The sequence below is a fragment of the Cucumis melo genome, chromosome 1 (genome assembly GCF_025177605.1).
Source record: "Cucumis melo cultivar AY chromosome 1, USDA_Cmelo_AY_1.0, whole genome shotgun sequence".
NCBI lineage: Eukaryota > Viridiplantae > Streptophyta > Magnoliopsida > Cucurbitales > Cucurbitaceae > Cucumis > Cucumis melo.
In genome coordinates this window covers 31,166,411-31,192,848 of record NC_066857.1, presented here as the reverse complement: position 1 = coordinate 31,192,848, position 26,438 = coordinate 31,166,411, and the positions used below count along the sequence as shown (strand labels likewise).

Here is a 26,438-nt window from a genome sequence, read left to right as displayed (position 1 = left end):
ACTCATCTAATATTTATTTAAATGAGCTTATATCAACTAAAATAAACCAATAAACGTATTAAAAGTCACATTATTCATTTGTTCGTGAAGAACTACGTTGACATTATTTTTAAAAAAGAAAATATAATTAATGTTTACAAATTGGAAAAGGAAAAAGATCCTTCATTCATTTTTTCTGTTCAACATCATACGAGTGAGGATTTAAACCGAAGTATGTATCATATTTAATTGAACTAAAATTGAGTATACGTTAATCTTATTTAATTTGTGCCTTATATTACTCAATTGATTAAATAAAAGAGGTTGTTGAAGACAAATTTTTTTATATATTTATTAAATAGAAGGCTCACTGGATAATTATCAGTGCTGTTGTACAATAATTGCATATATATTAGAAAAAGAATATAATTATTTATATGGGGTGGATTTTTGTTTTCTTTATTGTTGGCTCAATGTCAGTCTCAATCTAATTCTTTAATTAATTCGACAATAAAAATTATATTGTGAGTATTAAAAGAAAAAGTGAAAGTAATTATTTGTTTTTCCAAAAAGAAAAAGGAAAAGAAACTTTAGCAAAATAAAAGTTAGGTTATGAAGCAAATGTTAATGCAAAAGAGAGGCAGTAATAGTGGCCTAAGTTGCGGAAACATTTAGTAACTTATTTTATTTTAATCAACCATAGTTAGTATTAGTAATCATCACAACTCATCCCCACTTCTCATTTTCTCCTTTTTGAAAAATATTAAAATAAACTATATCATTATCTATCATTAATAGAATTGATATGTATGTTTTGTAAATATTTTATCAAATTTACCATTTTTTACATTGAAATATCAACCTCCATAGAGATATTTAAATATTAATTTTTCAAAGTTTTTTTTACGAGAATGTTAGTTTCGATTGATGAATTAGGAAAAACGAAGTTTAAGAAATAAGATTAAATTATAAATAAACATTTTATTACTTTTTCATTTGTTTATATTATATTTATATCAATGACATTTTAATGTTTTATTTTTTGTATTTCGTAAAATTTTACAAGATATTATTAAAATATCGACTCGTTCCTTGTATCAATATCAAATTCATACAAATGTAGAAATATAGATGGAAGTATCGAGGTGTCAATAGAAATTTAATATTATGAAATTACTATCTAAATATTATAATTTATAATTTAAACTACATAGAGTTCTATAATCGTAAATATAATTATTGATACATAGTATGCTTCTAATGGTGTTTATTTTATTGTCTTGTTTATTAAAAGCTATTAGTCTTACAAATAATTTATCCTATGAATAAATTGTGTTAAGAATGTTTAAAAGAAACTATATAGTATAACTTATTGGTTTTCCTTTAATATGAAAGTAAATGTAGAAATTACAAAGAGATCAGTTGGATGTGATATGAATCAACCAAAATTCATTAATAAAGCTATAAATAATTATTAATTAATGAGTTGACCACCATTTATTTATCCAAATCACATTAATCATTTTGAAGAAGTGGAATATTGATTATTATTTATTATAGTTAATAATAACAATTAAAAAAAAAAAAAAAAAAAAAAAAACCTTAACCTGCATTTGGTAACAAATCAATTTGTTTGTTAAGGAATGATTTTTTTTTTTCTATTTTGGCAATGAATTTTATGTGTTTAAACTTCAAGATCTATTTTTTAAAAGTAACTTAAAACTTAACCATAAATTTAAGTAGCCAAAAAAGTTTTAAAATTTAATATAAATCAGACGTTGTCTTAACTATTAGAAATAGGGATGGTAAAAAATGATAAAAGTGTACAATAAGGATAAGAATAGGACATAGTTCTTAAACACAATCAAATTGAAAGTCCTCAGATTCATCAATGAAATTGTGAGAGTAAAGTTGGAATGTGATATTTAATATGTCATCGTGGATATTAGAAGAAATAGTTGGGGCCACTAAATTCCGCCTCCCACCACCTCTACGCTAAGAGATAAGACAAGAAAATTAAAATAATTGCCCTTTGCTCTTTTTTTTTTTTCTTATTTTCTTTTTGACATAATTTGACCCTTTGCATTATTTCTTTCATCTTCCTTCTAATCTATAAAGTTTGTCTTTTTTTTTAAAAAAAAAAAAAAAAAATAGTTAAGAAAAAGTTGTTCTCAGAACTTCCCAAGTTCCCATGTGAGGATATATAGAGAGAGAAGATGAAGAAGAATCCTTGAAAACCCAATATTTCTCTAAATCCAAAAGTTTGAGCAAAAAAAGCAAAAGGGGGAAGGAACATGGAAGGTAGAGCACATAACAAGCTTCATTACAATTTCTTAATCCTTCTTCTTCCATCTCATTCAGATTCTCTTCTCCTTCCCCCTTTTTGCCTCTAATGTAGCTCAAACAACCATCCCATTTACTGTCTCCCATTATTATTCCCTCTTCTGTAAGTTTCTTCTTTCTTCTTCTTCTTCTTCTTCTTCTTCTTCTTTTTTTCTTATGTTTTTGATATTTGATTTGGGTTTTACTGGAAATTGTTGGATTCATTGAAGTTTCTGTTTTCGGGATCTGGGATTTGGGTGAAAATTTGAACTTGTTTTCAACTTTTTAGGGATTAGCTTACTCTGTTGGTACTAGGATTTGGGGTTTGTTTCTTTTGGCTTCTTGAGTTGTATGTTGGTTCTTGTTAACTTTATGAACTTGAGTTGTGTTGTAATATTCAAATCTCATCTAGTACTAGAGAGAATACTGAAAATGATTTGTTTCCCTGTTTTTCTTTTTTGTTATTATACTTGATGATGGAGGTTAGATTTGACTTGTTCTAGGGTGTTTTTGGATAAGAACTTGGGATTTCTGGTCATTCTAAGTTGAATTGAAAGTGAAATTATATCTCAGATTAAAACTTGAAGGAACCTGAAATTCCTGTTGGCTAAACTTGAGAACATGAAAGAAAAGAACTTGAAACCTCTAGGTTGAAAAACTTAGTCTCCTTCTGATAACTATTTATTTTTAGTTTTGGGTTCTTGAAAATTAAGCTTATAGGCACTTCAGTCTCCTAATCTTTTATGTTTCGTCATCTATTTACTAGTGTTTAAGCAAAGTTTTGAAAGCCGAAAGATAATAGTTTCAAAAAAGGTTGTTTTTGTTTTTAGAATTTGAGTAGGAACTTCGAGTGTTTCCTTGACGAAGGTGAAGACCATAATTAAGATATTGGAAGGAAATGAGCATAAATTTTAGAAAACATACAACTAAAAACGAAATTCTTATCAAACAAGACCTTAATGAACTAACAACATCCTCGGTGTTTCTCAATGTCGATTTAGGGTGGATGTGACCTTTGTGTTGGGAACTTAGTTACTTAATATGCTTGCTGTGTCTTGAAGCTGAATATAGAGCTTTCCTTTGGTCCATATAGTTCGAATGGACTCGGCTTATATTCAAAAACAACGATACAGTTTTTCCTCCTTTTTCTTAATACTTAACTTACATCACTCTCTCATGTTGTACATTCACATTTTATTTTCGCTACTACAGTCATACAATCTCTTACTATCTATCCATTGCAAAAGTTCTTTTTTTCTTTTGTAATTTCTTTTGCAATGTTTCCTAGCCTCATCTTATCAATAAATGAAGGAATTATCAAAGAAGTTGAATTTGGAGTTGGTGGAGTTTCATGTGAAATTAGTAAGGGTAGGGCATGAGCATAATGCAAGGAGTGAGTTCCGGAAATTGGGATTGAAAGGAAAATCATTTACTTTTGATGAATAGTTCGTATACAGAAGGGTCATCTACTTAGATTCTTGAATGTACCGAGTTTTCCTGTGATTCCAGGAAACCTGTTCCATTTTAACTTGAGCTTACACCGAATATATGACAGTTTATTTAGTTTCAAGTCGTTCTCAGTTGAAAAGGTTACTGAAACTTGTGTGAACTCTTTGCAAAAAAATTTCACCCAGGCCCTGAAATCGTGGGATACTTGAGGCGTTTAACCGATAACTTTAGCAGTTTTTCTGCCACTTGTGTTTAGAAAACCAAAAACTTGAACGTCAATCTGCCCTGTCCTTGTCTTTGATTAGCCTTTCTTCTGTTTATAATCATTCAAATGTATATAAATGAACTCGCTTCTGGACTTGCACTGCTGTCTTTGGCTTACTTTTATCACTAAATTTAACAAAACTTTTACTATGCAGATTGGAGATGGCAGCTTCAGAACTCGAAGTCGAAGATGTTTGCTCGGATATCTACGTTAACCTGGGCCTTAAGTCATTGCACAAAGGAATCCGGAAAAATCCTCGGGTTCTTACGCTTCTTTCTTCACTTCTAGAAAGATCTGTCAAAAAAAATGAATTACTAATGGAGGCCACACAAGTCAAAGATGCTCGCACAATGTTTCATGGTCTACGAGCTCCTACCCTGAGTATTCGATGTTACATGGACCGCATCTTCAAGTATTTTGGCTGCAGTCCATCATGCTTTGTCATTGCTAATATTTATGTCGATCGATTCCTCAAGTGCACAGAGATTCAGTTAACTTCCCTCAACGTTCATCGACTGCTGATAACGAGCATAATGCTGGCTGCAAAGTTCATTGACGACTCGTAAGTGCCAATCATACAGAATTTGCACTCCTGATTTTTCTATCTTGTGATACTTTGTCAACTTGATTTACTCGATTTTGCAGGTTCTTCAACAATGCCTATTATGCGAAAGTTGGGGGAGTAAGCACGGCGGAGTTAAACAAACTGGAGATGAAGTTTTTGTTTAGTATCGACTTTAGACTTCAGGTGAATATACAGACATTCGGTCGATACTGTTATCAGTTGGAAAAAGAAGGCACCGAAACACGTCAGATTGAACGGTCGATTCGAGCCTGTAGGATTAAGGAGAGCTGGTCAAATAAAGATGAGAAATCTTGTGCTTCCACAACAGCCAGATGATTTTTTTACCACAAACCACTGTATGTAAAATCATATATGATTCATTTAGAAAGTTTGCATTGTTGATAAAGTTGGCCATTTTTTCCGATGGATTTTCTTTTTAAAAATTTCATTTTCTTGTGACTTTGTCTTCATGTAAGCATCGGTGAGAGTTCATGGGAGAAGTAGAAGAACACCTGTTTGAAAAAATATATTCTTTCTATATAAATTGAATGGGCAATTAGTGTTGAACACTCAGTCCATTGTTCTTCTTGTTTTCAATTTTCTTCCCCTATTCTTAGAAGGTTCTAATTTGTTTTTCTTTTTCCAGTTTTTAGGACCATTTCGTTTTGTTTTTTTTTAGATAGTTGCTAACTTGTTTTTCTTTTCTTTTAATATTCATTCTAGCAACAATTTGTTAGATACACTTTGATATGTGATGAATGGTATAAATAGGTTTGATATGATCATGTGTCAGTTTAAAAAAAATCAATTTGCTTTTTAGATGGCAGAAGGTTAAACATTTGATCTGATCTTACACCAATTTATTTTTAAAATTTCCAAATTTTCTTAAATAAATTAAAGAAGAACAATAAAAATAAAAATAAAAAAATCTAAAATCACAATTATCCTAAAGTAAATAATGTGTTATCTAAGTAGTTTTGGATTTCATACTACGTCAAGTAAAATATTACTAAATGTATTGATATTTGTTTCACCAAGCTAATTTTTTAATTAAAATGTCGATTTGAGTAAAAATGTTGATTTGAGTGTTTTGTGTGGATAGATAAAGTGCATAAGAATAAATACTAGATAATATATTGATATCTTTTTTAAGAAAATTTACGGTTGTATTTCTAGTAATTGAAAAATAATTAAAGGTAAATTAAAATTTGAATATCAATACAGTTGGAAAGCATATGAGAAATGTAGAAAATAAATGAGAAAATAAGACAAAAAAAAAAAAAAAAAAGGTAGAAAATGTTTATTTTTGAACGAGTTTGTAATTATGACTTAAGGAGAGATGGCAAGAGATTTTTCTAATTATTCTCTGGACGAGTTTGTAAAATTCCTCCTTAATAACTACAATAAATCTATAATAAGTTGAAAAACAACCTCATTTTAAAATAATAAATTTTTAGAAAAACAGTATTTAAACAAATGTATCTTCATTTCTCACTCGACATTTATGTTTAATACAAATAGAGTTATGGCCGGAAAACAAAAGAAAATGTCTCAACAAATTAAATTAAATATATATTTAATATTTAAAAGGAAACGAATTCAAAGGAAGTTAAAAAACGCCTCAAATAAACCAATTGAAATGGAACACCTGGCTCGCCTGGGCAACGGAAAACCGCCCCGGCAGAGAAAGTGGTGCGGCTCACGGCTCAGGCGTAAGTGGCGTGGCTCACGTCTCGGAAGAAGGGGCGCAGTTCACGGCTCGGAAGGAAGGTGGCGCGGCTCGAAGGGGTACGGCTCAGGGATCGGCAGTAGGAGCACGGCTTACGGCTCGGAGTGAAGGAGGCGCGACTAGCGGCTCGAGGGGTACGGCTAGCGGCTCAGATTCTCGATTGGTTAACGGCTCGCCAGCAGGGGAACGGCTCACGTTCCTTTTTTACTTTAACGACATTTTAGGCCCATTTATAAATGACAATACCTATTTTTATTTCTTTTCCTCCTAAATTTCAATCACATCAACTATTTCTTTTCCCCAAATTCATAGTCATTTTTACAAATAAATTTATTTTTACCTTTTTCATACTATAAATTTTAAAGAAACTTAATTAATTTTTTTTTAGAGAAAAAATGGTTAGAACATGTTGTAATGTAAATAACAAATAAACATTAATACATTATGATAATACGAGTTTTAATTTGTATATAAAATATTAAAAGAATAAATTAAATAGAATAAACAATATTGAATATTATAATTAAGAATATTAATATTAGATTAAGACATAGACAACAACACAACAATGATAGAGTAACGCTGAAGCCATTTTCCACTAAAAGATATGCATGCCTTTATATAATTTCAAATTGGCACAAATCTTCGAACAAATTTATACTAAAATTGATATATTAAATAAAAAATTTATTGTTACTATTTTAATACTATATTTCAAAATAGAGCTATCGTATAAAATAAAGTTCATCTACTGCGATTATTCTGCATGATAACCAGTGATTGTCCATATGCTGCATGACCTATTTTTGTTTTTGTTTTCATTGTTTTTATTGTTTTTAGTTATTTATTATTATTATTATTTTGCATTATCTTGATATACGACGTAATTGACGTTTACCGTTTAACTGCATTCAGAAAATTAAATGTAATTTTGTTTTAATGCTATTATGTTGATCGTTGTTTTTTTAAATCGATTGTACACAATTTCCTGGTATTGCACTTAGAACATCAATTTAAAGAAAATAAATATAATTTCTTTCGCATGTAACGCATCAATTAATTTTTTGGCATGAAAAGCTTGCATACGAAAAGTTCAAAATAGACATCGTATTTACAAAAGTTAATGGAACATGTTTTCCAATAACAATTTCAAATTTCGGTAAATAAAATACGAATATTTGTGTATTTGATTTACAATAAGAATTAAAAAAAATACATTTGTATGAATTTAAAAAACAAGAAATAAGAATTTTTTTTTGCCATAATCCTTTCCACATAATCTTCCGTTATATTCTTTTCTCAAACAAGGATTATCATAACCCTTTCTTTTTCTTTAACTTTTCCCTCCTTATTCATTTCTTTCCTCCATACGCCGTCTTAAGTCATACCCAAGCAAGGTAAAAATAAATAAATAAATAAATTTTAATTTCATATGAATGGTTCGAAATATGATCGAATGTCTAAAACAATTTTTTCCTTCGAAATAGTTCAAACTCTTCTAGTATTTGAAAATTCATTTGAAACCCAACGAATTCGTATCCTGATTAGAATAATTTCCAAGATGAAGAAAAATATCAGTTTGAATAATAGGTACGACAATGTGGGTTTGAGAATAATATGTCAAAAGTATTTATGAGTTGTAAGAGTGTGTTTAGATTGGTTTTAATAATAAAATTGATTAAGATTAAGATTAAAATTTAATTAATTAATTAATTAATTAATTGAATAACTAAACGTTTTCATTCTTTATGAGACAATGACAATGTCCCTTTTCTTTTATGTAAATCATTTGGAATTTTTTAATTATAAACTCGATTTATATGGTTAACTTTAATTATAATTAAGCAATGGAAAACCAACAAAAACAAAACTAAGTATTAGACTTTTTAAAAATAGCCAAATTTGATTTGTTTTGTTTTACAAAGCAATCATACTCTTTTAGTTAAGAAAAAATTACTCTAAAAAATATACACACACATATATATAACTTGAACAAATTGATCACATGTATTTGGTAAATGAATATTAAATAATGGTGTCATAGATATAATAATTAAAATAGACATGTTTTGAATAGTTTTGTATTTTTTTTTTTTTGATAAAACACAAGGTTTAAAATCACATTTGGTTACGTATTTTTCACGTAAAGTAACAATTTGATCCCTAAACTTTTAAAAGTAACATTTTAGTCTTTATACTTTAAAAATTGTAGGAATTAAATCATAACCATTTTCAACGTATGTAGACTAACATATCATTTTTTTTTTTAAAGTCTAGAGACCAAATTGTTGCATTTTGTGAAAAATACCGAACTAATTGTGATTTTTAATCCACAATAAAAGTAGTTTAGAATTTATTGAATATAAACCTAAAAGGAGTGGTTAAGAAATGAAAAGTTGGAAATAGGCCTCAAGTAATTGGGCCAATGCTTTGAAACTCAGTGGGCTTTTAGTTGGTATTCAGGGGCAATGTGGTCATTATAAGACAAAATCAAGCTAGGGGGATTCAAAATAAATATTACATATTCTAAAAATTGAGCTAAAAATAAATAATTTACAATTTCTTCTTTTAGCATTGAGCTATAAGGATCTATTAAAACTTAAATCTTTTTCTTAAAATGAAAAGTATTATTATTATTATTATTATATAATTCTTAATTTTAAAAGAATGTTTTAGTTTTCCAAATTAAGATGGTGAAAAAAGTGAAAGATCGTACCCAAGATTGATTATTGTATAACCTTAAATACAATAATGTACTTTGTAAATATATATATATATATATATATATATATATATATATATATATAATAATGAAAAGAATTAAAAGTTTAAGTTTAATGGTTCTTAAAAAAAGTAAATTAAGAATGTAAAATTAGGGAAGGTTTGAAATGTAATTATATTAACAACTATTAAATTATAAACTGTTCTTGTATTTTTCAACTATTTAATTCATGTACTTTAATTCTTGTAGTTTAAAAAATTCGTAACGAAATTAGATGTCACTTTTTATTATTTTATGATATAAATTATATGTTTTATAAAAATATTGAGTCTTTAATTGATTTACCATTTTATTTATTTAACAAATCTCATTAAATTTAAAAACTAATTTATATGTCTAAGAACTAAATCATTACAAATCATTCAATTATTATACTCAAGGATTAAATAGTTACAAATTTAAATTTATAAAAACCGGATCGTTATAAAGTAAAGTTTAAAAATTAGATTGTCATTCTATATAGACTAAAATTAATTTTTAACATCGAATAATTCTTTTATTTGCTGGATAATTATTTCAAAAATTATATACATATCTATCAAAATAAGATTATATCTAAAAACAAATACATGGGAAAGCATGGACTAAATCTCTAGATAGAAACCAAATCAAAATTAAACATAACTAAATATTTTTCAATACAAATTAACAAAATAAATAAGAATTAAACCCATCAATGAGTTATGCAAATATTGAATGAAATTAATGTATTTAAACTTATAATTGATATATATCTGGCAATATTTTGCTTGGGGAATATAGCAACTAAATAATTGAAGTTATGAAGTTCAATAATTGGGTTGATGGATATTGTGTGTGTGTCTATATTGGATATCCTTTTGTTTTTGTACTTCGTTTTATTGGTTGTTTGGTTGTGTTGTAGTGACCAACACTCCTAACCCCATTTCTCAAGAAACACCAAAACTAAATTGTCTTATTTCATTATTTAACATAAATGTACCCAAAATGTAAAAATTAAAGAATCCAAGGTTCACTTTTCATTGCTCTTATTTAATTTCACTATTCTCTCTCTCTCTCTCTCTCTCTTTTTTTTTTTAATAAGTAATAAAGTATGTATATATAATGAAAGAAAGAAAAAAGAGAGTACAAAATTTACATAATTATAAGGACTAAGTTAGATTGTATGTGGTTAAGTTATATATAAGATGTGTTTGTTATATATATAAGCATTAGTTGATTTGAAGCTTTTAATTAAAGTAAAGATATATTTATATATTTATAGAGTTGGACAAAACAATAAGTTGATGGCTTTTAACACAAGAATACATAGTCTTAAATTAAAGTGCATAATAACGATAGTTGCAAAGCAAAAAGTGCAATCCACGAGTTTTTTCATATTCTATAAAAGATGAAAATAATCGTATCTTACATCTTAATTGATAGAAAGTAATCAAATAAACTTAGTAATACTCAATCTTTAAACAAATAATAACATGTTTAGAAATCTTCACAACCATGTAAAGCGTGCGTGTGTGTGTTTGCACTTTTACGTACTAGGTTACATAAACACATGTTTTCTTGATTATCGTATGGAAAGATCATTCTAACACCTCGACAACTATCTTTCGAGATCAAAAACGACGATTCCTTTCACTCAATTCGAGTAGTAGTATATGAAGCATAAAGATATAATTAATGTGATTTAATTAAGCCTCTCATATAACTCAATTGACTGTTAAATCACCAATTAAACTACTAACTCATGTGATAGAGTAGATCCAACTTGAACTCATAGATAAATAAATAAACAAACAAAGGGAGTTGAGAAAAACACAATTTGGAATTAGATTGAATAAACGAAAAGATCTTGAACTTAGAAGGTACGTGTTGGGTTTCCTTGCACGTTTTGGTGTTGGTGGGAACTTTATAGTCAACCAAAATCTATAATATATATATATATATATATATATATATATACAATGTTTGTTTGCTTTAAAATTAGAGATGGATTAATTAAAAATTGTAATTGAAAAATGAAGAAGAAGAAGAAACAAACAAAAGTTTCACGAGATCAGATGTTAATTAATTAAAAAAAGAAAAAGAAAAAGGATGGAGAAATGTTTAATAATATATAAAATGAGAAAATTCCACGTCATAGGAATTTGGCATTAGGGAAAAAAGGAAGAGAAAAATGAAGTGGCCACGTGATGCACTGGGTTCTTACTGTGTACCTCTGCCACTCCCTCTTACCCACCATCTTAATAAGAGGCCTCCTCTCACTCTTATTAACATATATATATATATATATATTATTATAGATATTTGAAATTATGATTCTTCTTTCTACTTGACAAATTTTGTGGTTAAAATGGCATCATCATTTTAGTTGGTTATTTGAAACAATAGAGACAATCACAATTATATATATATATATATATATATATATATATATATATATATATCATTCACCATAATTTCGTCATATAACTTTTAATCGAAATAATAATTACATTTATATGAATATAAATACATATTTTAGGTACTTCACCACTAAATCAAATAAATGAAAAATGTTGGGTAAATCAATTAAAGTGTTGCTTTAAATCAAATAAGTTTGAAATTATAACCCATTATTTATAGATCAATCAATTTCACTGTTTAATAAATTTATTAATAAGTTGACTTAGCAACACTAAACCAAATAGATGACAATGTTTTGTTAAACATGAAGTTTTTTTTTTTTTTTTTAATTTTATTTTAAAAAAAATGAATTTAAGCAACATTTTTATTTAATTTTTATTGTATTGTTTAAAAAAGTAGAGGCATGATTTTGTTGGGAATCAGTTTTAATGAATGCTAATTAATTAGATTTATAGGGAAATGAAATTAAAGTAATGAAAAAAAAATGGTTTTTGAGTTTTACGATTTCTAGATTACATGGAAACGCGTTTGACCCAATGCCAGTTGTCTCTTTTGTTTTACAAAAAAAGTCAAAAACCGAATCTCAGCCGTCGGATCCCACTATTAAATACATGCACACGTGGGCTATATCTTTTCGCATGGACGCCACGTGTTCGTACCCATAACCCCTCGGAACCGACGTCGTTTTAAACTAATACTTACGTACAATTTCCCTTTCATTTCATATTCATTCGCCACGCGTTTTTCCCTTCTCGATTTTCATAAGTAATTTTATAAACAAGAAAAAAAATTCATAGACAAATCAATCTAAACCTTTGATTATAAATCCTAACAATTCTAATTGTCCTTTTCACTATCTTAAGAAAGAATGTAAATTAAATTGGTTCACTTATAGAATAATTTTTAAGAGTTTTTCATAAGAGTATATTTTTTAATAAAATAATAAATCCTTTTTTTTTTTCTTTTTTAAAAAAGCTCCAAAATTGGAAGACTCAAGAATTATTAGTTCGAGATAAAACCTCAAATTCTAGCGTTTTTAAATTTCGTGAATGGTTTAATAAAATACAATAGAAAATTATCTTTTTGAGTACGCAAGTTTAATTAATTAAAGAGTGTACGTGGAGATTTTTTTAATAATGTTTTTTGCTTGTCAAATTTAATGTGGTCGGCTCAATTGTACAATCCGTAAGCAAACATAAATAAATTAATAAATGTCACTACTACTACTACAAGAAAGGAAAAAAAAAATTCAAAATAGAAGTTTAGAATGATCTTAGCACCTTCCTAATTTGAATTAATAACTCAAATTAATTTTAAATAGTTATTTGAACCCTTAGTTAATTAAATTTTCATTCTCCAAATTTTCATTCTAAGAATAATATAGTTTTGTACTACTCTCAAATCTACATGAAACCAATATGTGTGACATATTTAATTAAATAATTTTACATTTATTTTCTTTTTTCCATATGTTATATAATCTAACTTTATTATTATTTAAACTATAGTGAGAGAATGAACACTACTTCCTACTTATATAAATAATGTGTTGGGAGTAGTTTTAGGGAAAAAAAAAAAAAAAAGAACTTTGAATATAATCACTTTAATGAGAAGTGCATAATATTAAATCATTTTTATAGTTGATTCTATTTTTTTTTTAAAGAATTATTCTTTTGATAACTTTAGAATCAAGTATTTGAGAGAAAAGTTAAGTGTCAAAGTACTTTAAAATGCTTTTGATTTTTTTTTTTTTTAAACACAGCTTTTTGTTGGTTTAGTTTTTAGTGGGAAATGTTTTTGGTCATAACAATAATAGTCAAAGTCTTACAAAAAAAGATCTATATATTGCAAATAGATACTTCTTATTTTTATGTGATAACAATTAATGCTCTCTAATATATATATATATATATATATATATAATTTTCTAGTTGACCAAGTAAAGAAAAAACTGATAAATATCAATTAAGAAATAATCGTGTTGGACTGTGCCTAGCAGCCAAATGATGCATATAACCTAATATTACTAAAGTTATATATTGTCACTTATAGGAAGAGTATTATTGTAGACACCCACATTTAAAATTTTAGGGAAAAAAAGTAAGCAATATCTATTATGAACGACGAACCTTAAAATATCTTCATAATGTGGTATGATATTGTCCACTTTAGACATACACTTTCATAACTTTGCTTTTGGTTTCACCTCAAAATACCCCAATCAATTGGATATGATTGTCCTCACTTGTATACTTGTGATAATCGTCCTCTCTTATCTAACCAATGTTGGACTTTGGCACATTTCCAACAATTTTCATAGAAGAGTTTTAACCCTACTTTTTATACTTTTATTATTAATTGAACTATATAATTCTTATACTAACTTAGGCATCGAAATATGATATGCTCATTGTAGCACAATAATATAAGAAACTATAAGCATATCAACTTAAAAAATGAAAATTCGACTAAGAAAAGTAGGTCAACAAAAAAGCTCATAGAAAGTTTGTAACAACGAAATATAATCGCAAGTTTTCTGTACTAATCATGCCTTTCTAATAAATTGATTATTCTAAAATGAATTCTAATGAAAAAAAAGAAAGAAAGAGTAAGCGTTAATCTTAAAATCGAAACACTTTTTAATCAAATGAAAATAAAACATTATAATTAAACACTTTACACAAAAGCAATTTTAGTTGCATTACTCTTACTATCACTTATTCCAAATTTAGGTACAAGTAGTTTCTAAAAATGGTAAAATATAATCACTTTTTGTGTTTTTCAAAAGTTTAAAAAACAATCATTGTCTAAATTACTATATTTAAAGAAGTAAAAAACTGAAAAAAATATGAAAACACCCAAATTTACCAAAAAAAAAAATAAAAAAATCTAACCACAAACCAAGAAAAAACAAATAAAAATTTCTACCGTTACAAAGAATAATTTTCTATCCAACCCAATTGCAATAATATTATCTAAAAAACTTTTGACTATTCATACATCTTTTTCCACTTCAAACTAGATAATACAAAAGAAACTTAATTAAAGTCAGTAGATCAAGACTAAAATATTTCTAACTATGAAACAACTTGAAACAAAAGACATAAACTTTTTCTTATAGTCTCTAGAGCTCGTGACTAGAAGATAATTACACTTCTAATATTTTATATATATATATAAAAAAAAAAAAAAAAAAAACAACTTTGTATCATATTATTTTATTTAGGTTATGTGGAGTAGAAGGAAATGTTAATGTTTAGAGTTGAAGGTACAAAAAGGGGTAATAATATGGAGAGAAAAAAAAAATAAAAAAGGTAATTTTGAACGTGGAAATGGTAAAATAGTAAAAGACCAAGAGGGATGTGATTAAAAGTACAATGCAATATTCTCAACCCTTTTTACCACTAATGTACACACACATCACACATACATCACTCAATTTTCTCAACCCTCTGCACGTGACCCCCCTCACCTGCATCTTCCTCCAATATTTACAACTATCCTAACATATACATATTAAATACTCTTATCTATCAATGATAGACATTGTATTCTTAAATCTTCTATTCAACTCAAAAGATTAAGTTGTCGAGTGAAAACAAATATAATATCTAATGATAACTATTATTGATTTATGAAAACATTTCCAAAAATTTTGTCATTTAAAATAATTATTCTAAAAATAATAAAATGGAAATATCTTTTTTTTTTCCTTTTGATTTTGAGTATAGTTTCTATTTGATGTCCATGTTTCAAAATGTTGCATTTTTTATTTTATTTTTTAAGTTTTTTAGAGTAATTTTAATCGAGCTCCTAAGTTTCAAAAGGTAACAATTTTTTCTAGAAGTTTGAGTTTTATTTTAATTTAAATGTACTAATTTTGAAACTTATAAATTAAATCCATGTCAAACTCAAGACTTAAGGATTAAAAGTATAGCATTTTAATATTGAGACTACAAAAAATGTAGGAGTTTTTTCAAAAATTGTTATTCAATGAGTTTCTAAACTTCGACCATAGAGGCAATACATCTCCTTGTCCTTTATATATAATTAATAGTTAAAAAAGATATCAATTTAAAATTAAAAGTGATCAACCTAGTTTAGTTAACCCTTTATTCTCTTAAACTTAATTACATTAGATTAAAAAAAAAAAAAGGTAAATACTAATATATATATATATATATATTAGTTTGAATTGGAGAGGGAAGATTTGAAATTTAAGATTTGTGTGGTGTTGAAGTATATATAAATGAGAATTGAAGTATAAGTTATTAATTAGTGGGGCAATTAATGGTAAGAATTAATGTTAGAATAGAGAAATAAAGGAGGAAGGTTACAAGGTGTGAAGGGGTCATATGATGATAATAAAAGAAAATAAATCTATAGCTATATGCATATAATATATATATATATATATATATAAAATAATGGTCAGTCACTAAGACATGTGAGTGAGTGAGTGAGTGAGTGTGTGTGTGTGTAGTATATATTAGTGGGATTTGAGAAAATGAAGAACAACAAGTAGAAAAATACAAAACCAGACAGGATCTTTACATAATCTTTATTTTATAATATTACTTTTCACAAATATATAATATATATACACACACATGTGAGAGAGAGAGAGAGAGAGAGAAAGCACGTGTGTGTCTCTTTGAAACAGACACACACGTGTGTTTATGCTCATAGCTTTTTCTCTAAGTAAAAAAAGAAAAATTCCATTCTACGTTTTAATTATATTGCAAAATTATACTGTGAAAGCATTTAAATTTGTGTTAAAACTAGACCATCAAATTTACCTAATTATCAAAACTTTAGTATTCAATTTTTATTGTTTTCAAATCAATTTCGACTTCTAAATTTGATAATCTAATTTAATACCTCTATAATTTTAGTATTTATTTGGATTTTTATCTTTTAACCAATAGGTACGCTATTTTAGATTAATTGACTTCAACTTTCTTATTCTTTTTCTTATTATGTTAAATTATTTGGATTTTACTGTATTTTTAACCATTATTTTAAATAATAGTTTAGCCATTTAGATTCCTTGTTACAAATATCTTTATTTTAATTCTCTACTTTTTTCTTTCTTTCTCTAATATAATTTAGGGTTGTAGTTAACAATTTAACGATTTAATTAGTTTAGAGATTTGAATTAACAACCGAAAAAAGTGCAAGTCAATTAAGATTGAACTAAATTCTCTAATGTAACGATGTATTTGTATCATAAAAGATATAATTAATATCTATAAAAGAAATGGTCATTATTCGAAGTTTGAATGAATATATATTTTTAGAAAAATAATTACTTTTGAACCGTGTGAAAATCAATTTACTTGATATAAATAAACAAATAGATTTGTGGTAAAATATCATTTTTAATCTTTACCTACTTTGAATTTCTAAATTAAAGGCTCTATTTATTTTTTTAGTTAAGAGATATTTTAATTCTCATCTAAAAAATTCTATCATTCACTCGATTTAAATTCATTTTATTGAACCACAAATATGGTTTAAGCGGAGAGATTTACACATTTATCCGAACATTTGTTATTGGGGTAAAGGGTTTGGTATAAATATGAGTAATTCTATTTTAAATTTTATTGTTTAGACAAAGTAGTAGTGGACACAATTAACGATAGTGTATATTATTAATTATAAACTAATAATGTGCAAATCATTAAAACACAAAGGCCATAGCTAAACTTCATAAAATATATTATATAATTATATGTATATAAATGAATAACCATTAATATTGCAATTTGGAAACAACAAAGACTCGTATCAAAGAAAAAACTTTTCCAACATCTTCGAGAAAACAAACAACCTTACTCCTCTTTTTATTCAAAATTATATATATATATATATATATATATATATATATATATATTTTATGTATTTCTTATTTTTATTTGTATCTTTTTTTTTAAGTACCCAGCTAAATCCTTAGTCAAATTATAAATTTTAGAAACTATGTTTTTTTTTTTTAATTTTGTTTAATTTTTTTCAAGAAAATATAGGTAAAAATAGATAAACATATAATGAAATTTAGAGATTAGGGTAATGTTTATAGGCTTAATTTTCAAAAACAAAAAGCAAATAATAAAGAGTCTGATTTGGTAATCCATTCATTTACTGTTTTTAGTTTTTTACATTTTAACTTTTAAAAAATAGGTATGTTTGATACATATTTATAAGTAAAACAAGAAAAAACAAGAAATTTGTTTTAAATTATAAAGAAAAACTAAAAATAAGAATGTATTTAAAAAAAAAAAAAAAAAAAAAAAAAATTGTTTTTGAAACCCTTACAAAAACGTATAGGCTTTTGTTTTTAATAAACACACAATTTAAAATAGAATTTAAAAATCGAAAACTGAAATTTTTATCAAACAAATCTTAAAAACTAAGAAAGAAAAACAACAATTAAAAAAGGAGAAATGTAAGATATATAGGTTCTTGCATTTGAGCATACTCAAAGGTATTGTCTTTAAACAAACACACATAAAATTCCATCATACTCTTAAAACTTTATCTTATAATTCATTTGATAGATCCATTTAATCACTCTTTTTTTTTTTTCTTCTTCAAGTAAGGGATCAATAAATAGAAATAAAATGATGTTATTAATGCTTGTTTTAGAGAAAAAGAACAACACTTTTTGGCTCACAAATATTTCTCTCCTCTTCTTCTTCTTTTTTTTTTTCACCCAATTATTCTTGCTTCTAATGTCTTCATGAGAATATTGAATTTTGATTTTTATATGAGAAACTCTTTTTTTTTTAGATAAATACAACTTTAATATTTACACCTACCATAAACGTTACCCACAGTATTGATATGTCCTTTGAATATAATATAACAACAAACTCACGTTTCAAATTATTAAGATAAATCGTAAATATTGTCACTAAAGTAATAACAAATCAACACTTCAAATAAACTTTTAAATTATTAAAATTGGATTCTCAAATTTAAAAATTGAACCTATAAATAATAAATATCGAATCTTCAAACTTATATAATCATTACAATTTATACCATTTATGTAAGTTTTGAAGCTTTTATTTTAAATTGGAGGGTTTGATTTTTTATTTTAAAAGTTAAAAAGCAAAATTACAACTACCATCATATTTTACAAGTAATTTTTGCAAATTTTTCCAGTCATTTATTTTTTTTAATTTGTATGGTTCAAATATATAGAATGTTATCTTTATTATTTTTTCTTAATTATAAATATTTATTTTAATATAATATAGTCATTCCAGAAATGTTCACTCAAATAAATATTAATTGTTAAAGACATATTAATTTTTAGAAAACAAAAAAAAAGATAATGCTATACAAAGACTAAAAAGTTAAAAATACCATTTCAATCCCTATATTTTGAAAAGAAATTTCTATAGACAAAAAAAAAAAAATGAAACTAGTACAAACAAAATAATTTAAATGGACTACCTAGTAGAATTAGATCGATTTTGTTATATTTTGTAAATAATTTTAATTTTTTTACTATACATAAAAATATCATATTTTAAATATATTTTCTCAAAATTAAAATTTATTGAAATTGATTAAATTAATAAAAATTGAATAAATTAATTAAATTAATAAAATTGATTAAAATATTGATAGATAAAAAAAGTCAAAAAATAACAAAAAAAAAAAAAAAAACTAACAAACTAAATCTAATACGAAAATATTAAAATTGAACAAATTTCAAAATAAAATGACTAAATCTATATTTTACCTTAAATTAAAACATAAATGTATTTATGAATATTCTAGAAACGTAAATACATAAATATGTAAATCAAAATCAAACAGAATGAAATAGAAATTAGATCCAAAATTCAGAGTCTCACAAGTAAAAAGCAAACAATTTAATATCCACTATTAAATGTCAACTACCATATATTAAAAGAAAAAAAAAGAAAACAATTAAAAAATGTTAATTTTTTTTTTCTTGCTTTGGTCTAATTGATATTATTGAGGTTTGCTTTATTGACCACTTTACCATTCATTATAGGGAATTATTATTCTATTTAAAACAAGCAAGGATAAAGCCTACATTAAGCTTAATTAATTTAATAAAGCTTGGAGCTTTATCTAACTATAGAATCTACCTTTTTTTTTTTTTTTTTTATTTCTATGGGAATTGCTTTCATTTTGCCAACTTTAGAATAAAATTTAAAAGTTAGTTTAACATATTTTAATCATGTTTAGCCCACTTTAATATTTTAAGTAAATAAAAAGCAACTACTTCTTCTTATGTCTATAATTTCATCAAAGTTTCAATTTGATATTTTGTGTGTATATCTTGTAACAATATGATAGAAGTCTATGATACATTTAACAAATTACATATTAAAACGATGTTTTTTTTTCTTCAAGGATGTGAAAGTGGTTGTTAGTACAATAATATTATTTTAATTTAATAATGTACTAGTCTATTTTACGTTGACAGTGACAAATCGTTTGAATTTCAATAAGTTATTAACAAATGAAGTAAATGTGCAATATCATTAATTAGCTAATGAACTTTAGGTGTTGAAAAATATGAGGAATGAAACTATACATTTAACCACAATGATCGTAAAAATAGCATGGTATATATAATAAAAGTACCAATCAATTTTTTAATATAAATTTAAGAAACATGACAAAATGCAAATTGGAAAATAAGCCAAAAACATCTCAATTGTAATGCCTAAAAAAAGAAACAATATGCAAAATATAATGTGAAGATATAGAAATGCCTATATATATATATATATATTCTTTTTTTAAAAATACATTATTCCTTTTCAATGCCATGTTCTATGTAAAATGTATGCATGTGAACTAATTAATATATATATATATTTTTAAAAAATCATCAAATTGATTTATTTCTCATCTTAGTAAGAATATGATTGAAATCTACATATATAAATTAACAAAGGTATTATTGTCAAACCCAACTCATTTAAATGAATGATAATCAATGTAACCCAAGTTTTAATTTTTGTTCTATAATTGTTGTATTAAGAAAATGAAAATATTACTCACTATCTCGTTAATAACATTTAACTACTGCATGCAAAATTGGAACCAAACCAACATTGTATATGTAGAGGATTGTATGCATATATACATATATATATATATATATATAGAAGTAGAAAACATATATGCTCATAGGATTCTTGTAACAAAGGATTTTGCAAGAGGTTGTCCATATCAACCAGGTTGGATAATTAATCAAAGGTCAGTGATAGAGACTCACATGAAAGATACATTCATTTTCTTAATGTTTTAAAATCTTGTCTTTACTCAAAAACATATACATACATATATATATATATTTCTTCCAACTTAAATTTAACATTCAAATTCATTATTTTAAATTTAACCAACTTGTTCCAATGCTTCCAAATCTCTCCTTTTCTTTTTTCTTTTTCTTTTTTTTTTTCAATTTAAAAGTAGGAGGGAAAATTATATGAGAATCAAGTGGCCAAATAATTATAATATGAACATTTAATTGATTTAAGGTCACATTATTAATTATTATTATTATGTGCAAAATGCATGGTTGAAATATTTTTCATGTATATATGAGTGACATATCTCTTTCATTCTATAATTTAATTTCATGCATATGATATTAAAATATTGTTGACTAAATTAATATAACATATTCATCAAATCTTCTAGACTTGTAAATCTTATGCTAAATTTAATAACATTTATTTGGGTAGGGACCAATAAAATTTATACATAAACGAAATGTAATTGACAAGTTCGTAGAATTATACAAAGATGAAATGCATTTAATATATGGAGTAAATGTTTTTTCTATAGTTGGTTATGGAGTTAAATAATTGGAAGTTGGGTAGCATCTAGCGTAATTGTCATCTGGAAAATTAAAAAAAAAAAAATCTAGCGATGATGGAGGATGAATTTTGAGACACCTTTTAAGAAAATAAAAATGCTTTTAAGTAATTCTTTTCATTTATATATCTTGATGATCGATTCATCTCGAACCTACGCTAATAAATACATTTATAATATTTGAACATCTTTTCTAGATCCAACAATGTGAGATGATAGATGATTAAATGGTATAATGAAAGTTGTATAATTGTTGGAATATATCTAAAATTAATATCAATAATAATGACACAATTATATTGTTCAAGAGATATAAAAAGGTTATATTAAATTGGACAAGATGGCCATCATTCAAAATCAAATCTTCCTCTCTCTATATAATTCTTTTTCTTCTTTTCCATATTTTTTTGGAAAAAAATTGATCTCATAATTTTTTTTTAAAAAAAAATTCATATCATTTATTTTATTTAAAAAATATATCGTATCATATTTATTAATGCGTTGTGAGACATCTTCATTACCTTTTAATTTTTCATGTTATCTTTAATTATTCGTTAAAATATGTTAAATCTGCTAAAATAAACATAATTTAACTAACGAAAGGATTTTTCAATTTTGAGTTGGTTTTGATGATTCTTTAGGAATTTACTTGAAGATTAGGATTGTTTTAATGATATAATATTAGAAATCTTAACTATCGATACTTTACTATAAGTTACTTTATTGAAATTTTATTTAACGAATTGCATTTCAAAACTTATAAATGATAACAACACGGTAATAATGGACATGTATTTCTTTATTAATAGTTGGAGTTTCAATCAATAAATTTTGTAATTAGTGTAAAGAAAACTTAAACAAGTAAAAGTTTATTATAATGCTACAATAATTTCAATGTTTAATATATAATATAATGTTGAACCTTCTAAATTAAAAAATTGATATACACTTGGAAAAGATCATGGGATATGATCATAATTAGAAACTATAATTTTTTTGGTTGAATATAAGTTAAATATTTTACCAATGTTTTGATTATTTATGCATATCAAATCTCTAAATAATTATAGATATTAACATAAAAAAGTATGTATCCATCCATGCCTTAGACACAATTATAATTAAGTATTTCAATTAATAAAATAAATGTATTGCACATGTTAAATAAGTTGTGAAATCTCATAATTGTCTTTATCAAAATATATACATTTATATCATAATAATAATTCTCAATATATATTATTGGGTATTAGTGATATATTCCTATTTTCTTTCTTCTTCTTTTTTTTTTTTTCTAATAAAGAAATCTATGATATTCTTATTGACATTTTTCATATGGTTTCAATTATTTTTAATTGTCATTTCAATATTATTTTGGTTATCCAATTTTCTAACCCTGTGTTAATTTTGGTCCATATCTGTGTCTATTTCATTTTTTTTTAATTCAATTATTAGAACTTGAAAGTTGCCATTAAAAAGTTGGTTTTAGTTGATGACCATTAGAAGAAAGGAAGAAGCTTATATAGTATAAAATTGATGATGATTATTTCTGTTGCTACGAGACTTATATCTAAAAGTGAACGTTATCATATCATTGTGTAGGTCTCACGTAATAATTTTAGTAGAGAAGTGTACAAAAGAATATTAAATGGTCAAACCATCGTCTAAGAACTTAAATAAACACAATTTCAAAAAAAAAAATTATCTTTTTAGACATCAAATATTTGAAGAATAGGCGTGTTTAGTCCCTAAACTTTAAATATGTGTCTTTTTTAACTCATATAAGAATAGATTTGTTCAATTCTTAGATTTTTAAAATTTACTTTTTAGACCCAAGTTTATTTTTAAAAAATCTGTCGTATAATTTTATACTTCTATTTTAAATAATTAATAAATTATACTCTTTCTTTTCTACTTAAATTTTTATTTATGTTTTTGTAAATAGTGCATGAACAATTTCGTAATTAAAAGGTTAAAAATGAGTTTAATTAACCTTTTAAATTGAAGAAAAAATGAAAAGGAAAATAGAAGGGAGAGAGAGAAAGAGGAAGTGGGAATTCGTATCATATCCCACTTCTCCGGCAAATCAAATTGTCGACTCAAACACTTCAATCCCCCACCGACATTTTCTCTTTTTATTCTTCTCTTTCTATTTTCCCATAAACCCCTTTTTTTTTCTTTTTTTTTTTCCTTTTTTAAATATCTTAATGTAAATATTTAGTAGGTATTTAAAATTTGTAGCCAGCCATGGTTACATAGGTCAAGAGATCTCACATTCAAATCATTTATTTCCTTGAATCATAAGGAAAGAAAGTTGATTTAGTGTACATATATTTTTAAAAGTAAAATGGGAAATATGGTTTGTGTTTGTTTTATTTTGGAAATAAGGAAGGGTGGTTTGAAGGAATTAACCTAAATTTGGTTTGAGAGTGTATAACCAACCATGTAGAGAAGTTACTGAATTTGCAAAAGTTGAGGAGTAAAGATTAAACATTGGGTTTTTAATAATTACGAAAAGTAATTAACAATAGAAAGCACAGTTAATTCCAATTAGCGGCTTAACTCCCATAACTAACTCAAACCGAACAAAAGGGTTAAAATGTGAACCTGAGATAGGTTACATTGCATGTTAAATTTTAAAATAAAATAAAAAAAAAAAGATGGAATAAATAATAATAACAACATTTCTTCCTTCCCCTCCAAAAAAAGAAAAAAAAAATATATTCATAACATTTAAACTCAACGGCCGGAAAGCGGGCTGACGGCGGCAAGATTTTTGCACGGACTCGGCGGCAGGCTGCTCCGCCCTGAAGCCACCAACCGTTGCACGAAGCTCTCAATTCTCTCTCCGTTACTCTCCGTTAGTAACCGTTTCCCGCCAAACGGCAACGTTTCGACCCCTCTCTCCTTTAACACTTCCCCTTCTTCGTCCACTAACCCGTTTGCCTGCACGTTAATTTTAACGCCGTTATAGTAAGAACAAACAATTAAATAAATTCACCAATTTCCCGTGTTATGTTATTATAGTTTTCTTTTTAGTTAATTTTTTAAGTGCATTCTACTATGGTTTGAGCTTTTTAAAAAAGCTTCCATTTAGTTAAATCTCACATATTATTATTACAATACTTACGAATTTAGTCCTCATTATGTATAAAACTTTATAAACATACTCAATAAATAACCTAGAGATTAAATACAACTAGTTCAATGTGAATTGAAGATGTTAAAAGGATCGAGAAATAAATATAAAGAATGATTTGGTGATTGAAGAAAAAAAAAAAAAAGTTAAGAGGTCAAAAAAGTAAACACCGGTCCTGACTTTGGGGGTCTATTTTCTTGGATTTTCTCAGCAACCAAACAAACAAAATCTTTGCGTGTCGGAGAAAGTAGAAAAAGAAAAGACCACAACAATTTCAAATCATATACCTGAATTCTCACATAGTCCGTCCGATTCCAGCAAAAAGCATTTCCGAGCATTTGATCGACGGTATCGGAGACACCGTCCAGCACAATGCCGACGACGACGGACGTCGAGCACTCACCGTTGCGCCGGACCTTAACGTTGCCACCACTAGCCGATCCATTACCTAACGACAGAACAAGCAAATCCTCAACGCCATTGACAGACGGAAAATCGCGTTTATTATGAAGCACGTGAGTGACGGCAGCGGCAGTCGGATTGTTCATAACCAAGCCGCCATCAACGGCGGTACAAGAGGTCTTTCCATCAACAGAAGTAAGATGAAACGGCTTAAAAGAACTCGGCGTCGCGGCCGTAGCACGACAAACTTTCCAAAGCTCGAAGTTGAAACTCGGCGATTCAGAAGCATCAGCACGAGAGAAAACAAAAGGAGCAGAACTCTTGAGATCAAAACAAGGAACTAAAAGAGGTTTGCAAGTATCTTTCAGCGATAAATCCTTAAAAAGTTCCTTCAACACTCCATCCATGGACCTACCAGAAAACCTCCTCCGTCGACAAATTCCACTACCGAATTTGACTCTAAACATCTCCGAATTCCTAGAGGAAATCGCACTGACAGCATCCCTAGCAGAGAACAGAGGACGACCAGAACCATCATCCGCGAGAATCATGGAAGCGAGAATAGCTCCAATGCCAGTACCAGCAATGAGGTCGAAGAAATCAGCAATGCGAGCGTGAGGATCGCCAGTCCTGAAGCGGATCTGGTCTTCGAGGTGAATAAGTGAAGCAGCAGCAACAGTAGGAGTGGTTCCACCTCCGTCGATGCTGAGAATGCGAATCTTCTTGACGGAGTCGCATTGATGAGAGAGCCATTGCTGTTCGAGCTTGGTAAAGATCTCTAAGGTGACTTTGCTTAACTCCATGATAGGGAAGGGGAAGAGGAGAAGAAATGGAGAGGAATTAGTGAGAGGAAAGGGAGGAATTGAGAAGAAATGGTGGATTGAGGTTTAAGATTTGGAGGTGGAAGCCATTAATGGAGGAAGGAAGAAGGTGTGTGAGTTTTTTTAGTAACAGAGAGAGAGAGAGAGAGAGAGAGAGAGAAAAGCCCTAATTGGTTCTTAGAGAGAGAGAGAGAAAAAAGCCCTAATTGGTTCTTAGAGAGAGAGAGAGAGAGAGATGAAAGTTAAAAAAGAGAGGAGAGGAGAAGAGGGGAGGACGGGATATTCTTCCTTTTATTGCCTATTTATATATACATATTTTAACTCTCTCTTTTATTTAATAATAATAATAATAATAATAATAATAATAATAGGAAGGGAAGGGAAGGGAAGGGAAGGGAGGCAGTGGGGAGTGGGGAGTGGCTTAAAACGTGGTGTTCGGCGTGTGTTTTGTTTTAGTTAACTACGCGAGAATCTCGGCTTTTTAGCCGGCTCGGCTCCCGCTTCCTTCTTTTTTATATATATATATATATATATCTCATTTTTATTACCTACATTTTCAATTTTATTTCCTTCATTTTCTTCGAAATCAATTTAAACTATCAATAACTTCATTACTCCCCAAGTTATTTATGTTTATATCAATATTGAAACAATTTAGATTTTTACTTCAATTTCTTCTCAGAATTGTTTATTTTGTCATAATCTATATACATCCCAAAATTAGTGT

General features: G+C 26.8%; 2 protein-coding genes across 2 annotated transcripts; one reads left to right on the top strand and one right to left on the bottom strand.

Moving 5' to 3' along the window:
- The first annotated feature begins 2,052 nt into the window (after nt 1-2,052).
- LOC103492671 (cyclin-P3-1) lies at nt 2,053-5,177 on the top strand. Its single transcript, XM_008453136.3, has 3 exons — nt 2,053-2,425; nt 4,170-4,577; nt 4,661-5,177. Exons 2-3 carry the CDS (start codon nt 4,177-4,179, stop codon nt 4,914-4,916), a joined length of 657 nt encoding a protein of 218 aa, XP_008451358.1. The 5' UTR covers nt 2,053-2,425; nt 4,170-4,176; the 3' UTR covers nt 4,917-5,177.
- Nucleotides 5,178-23,889: 18,712 nt separating this feature from the next.
- Nucleotides 23,890-25,982, bottom strand: LOC103492670 (probable inactive patatin-like protein 9). The gene is made up of 2 exons (XM_008453135.2): nt 24,776-25,982; nt 23,890-24,295 (listed from the first exon to the last, which is right to left on the bottom strand). Exons 1-2 carry the CDS (start codon nt 25,691-25,693, stop codon nt 24,089-24,091), a joined length of 1,125 nt encoding a protein of 374 aa, XP_008451357.2. The 5' UTR covers nt 25,694-25,982; the 3' UTR covers nt 23,890-24,088.
- Nucleotides 25,983-26,438: the final 456 nt, after the last annotated feature.

Excerpts from the sequence above, each read along its gene's own strand:
- LOC103492671 (XM_008453136.3), top strand. The coding sequence starts at position 4,177 with ATGGCAGCTTCAGAACTCGAAGTCGAAGATGTTTGCTCGGATATCTAC. Across the intron at positions 4,578-4,660 it reads GCAAAGTTCATTGACGACTC|GTTCTTCAACAATGCCTATT; the intron begins GTAAGTGCCAAT and ends TCGATTTTGCAG.
- LOC103492670 (XM_008453135.2), bottom strand. The coding sequence starts at position 25,693 with ATGGAGTTAAGCAAAGTCACCTTAGAGATCTTTACCAAGCTCGAACAG. Across the intron at positions 24,296-24,775 it reads CGGACTATGTGAGAATTCAG|GCAAACGGGTTAGTGGACGA; the intron begins GTATATGATTTG and ends ATTAACGTGCAG.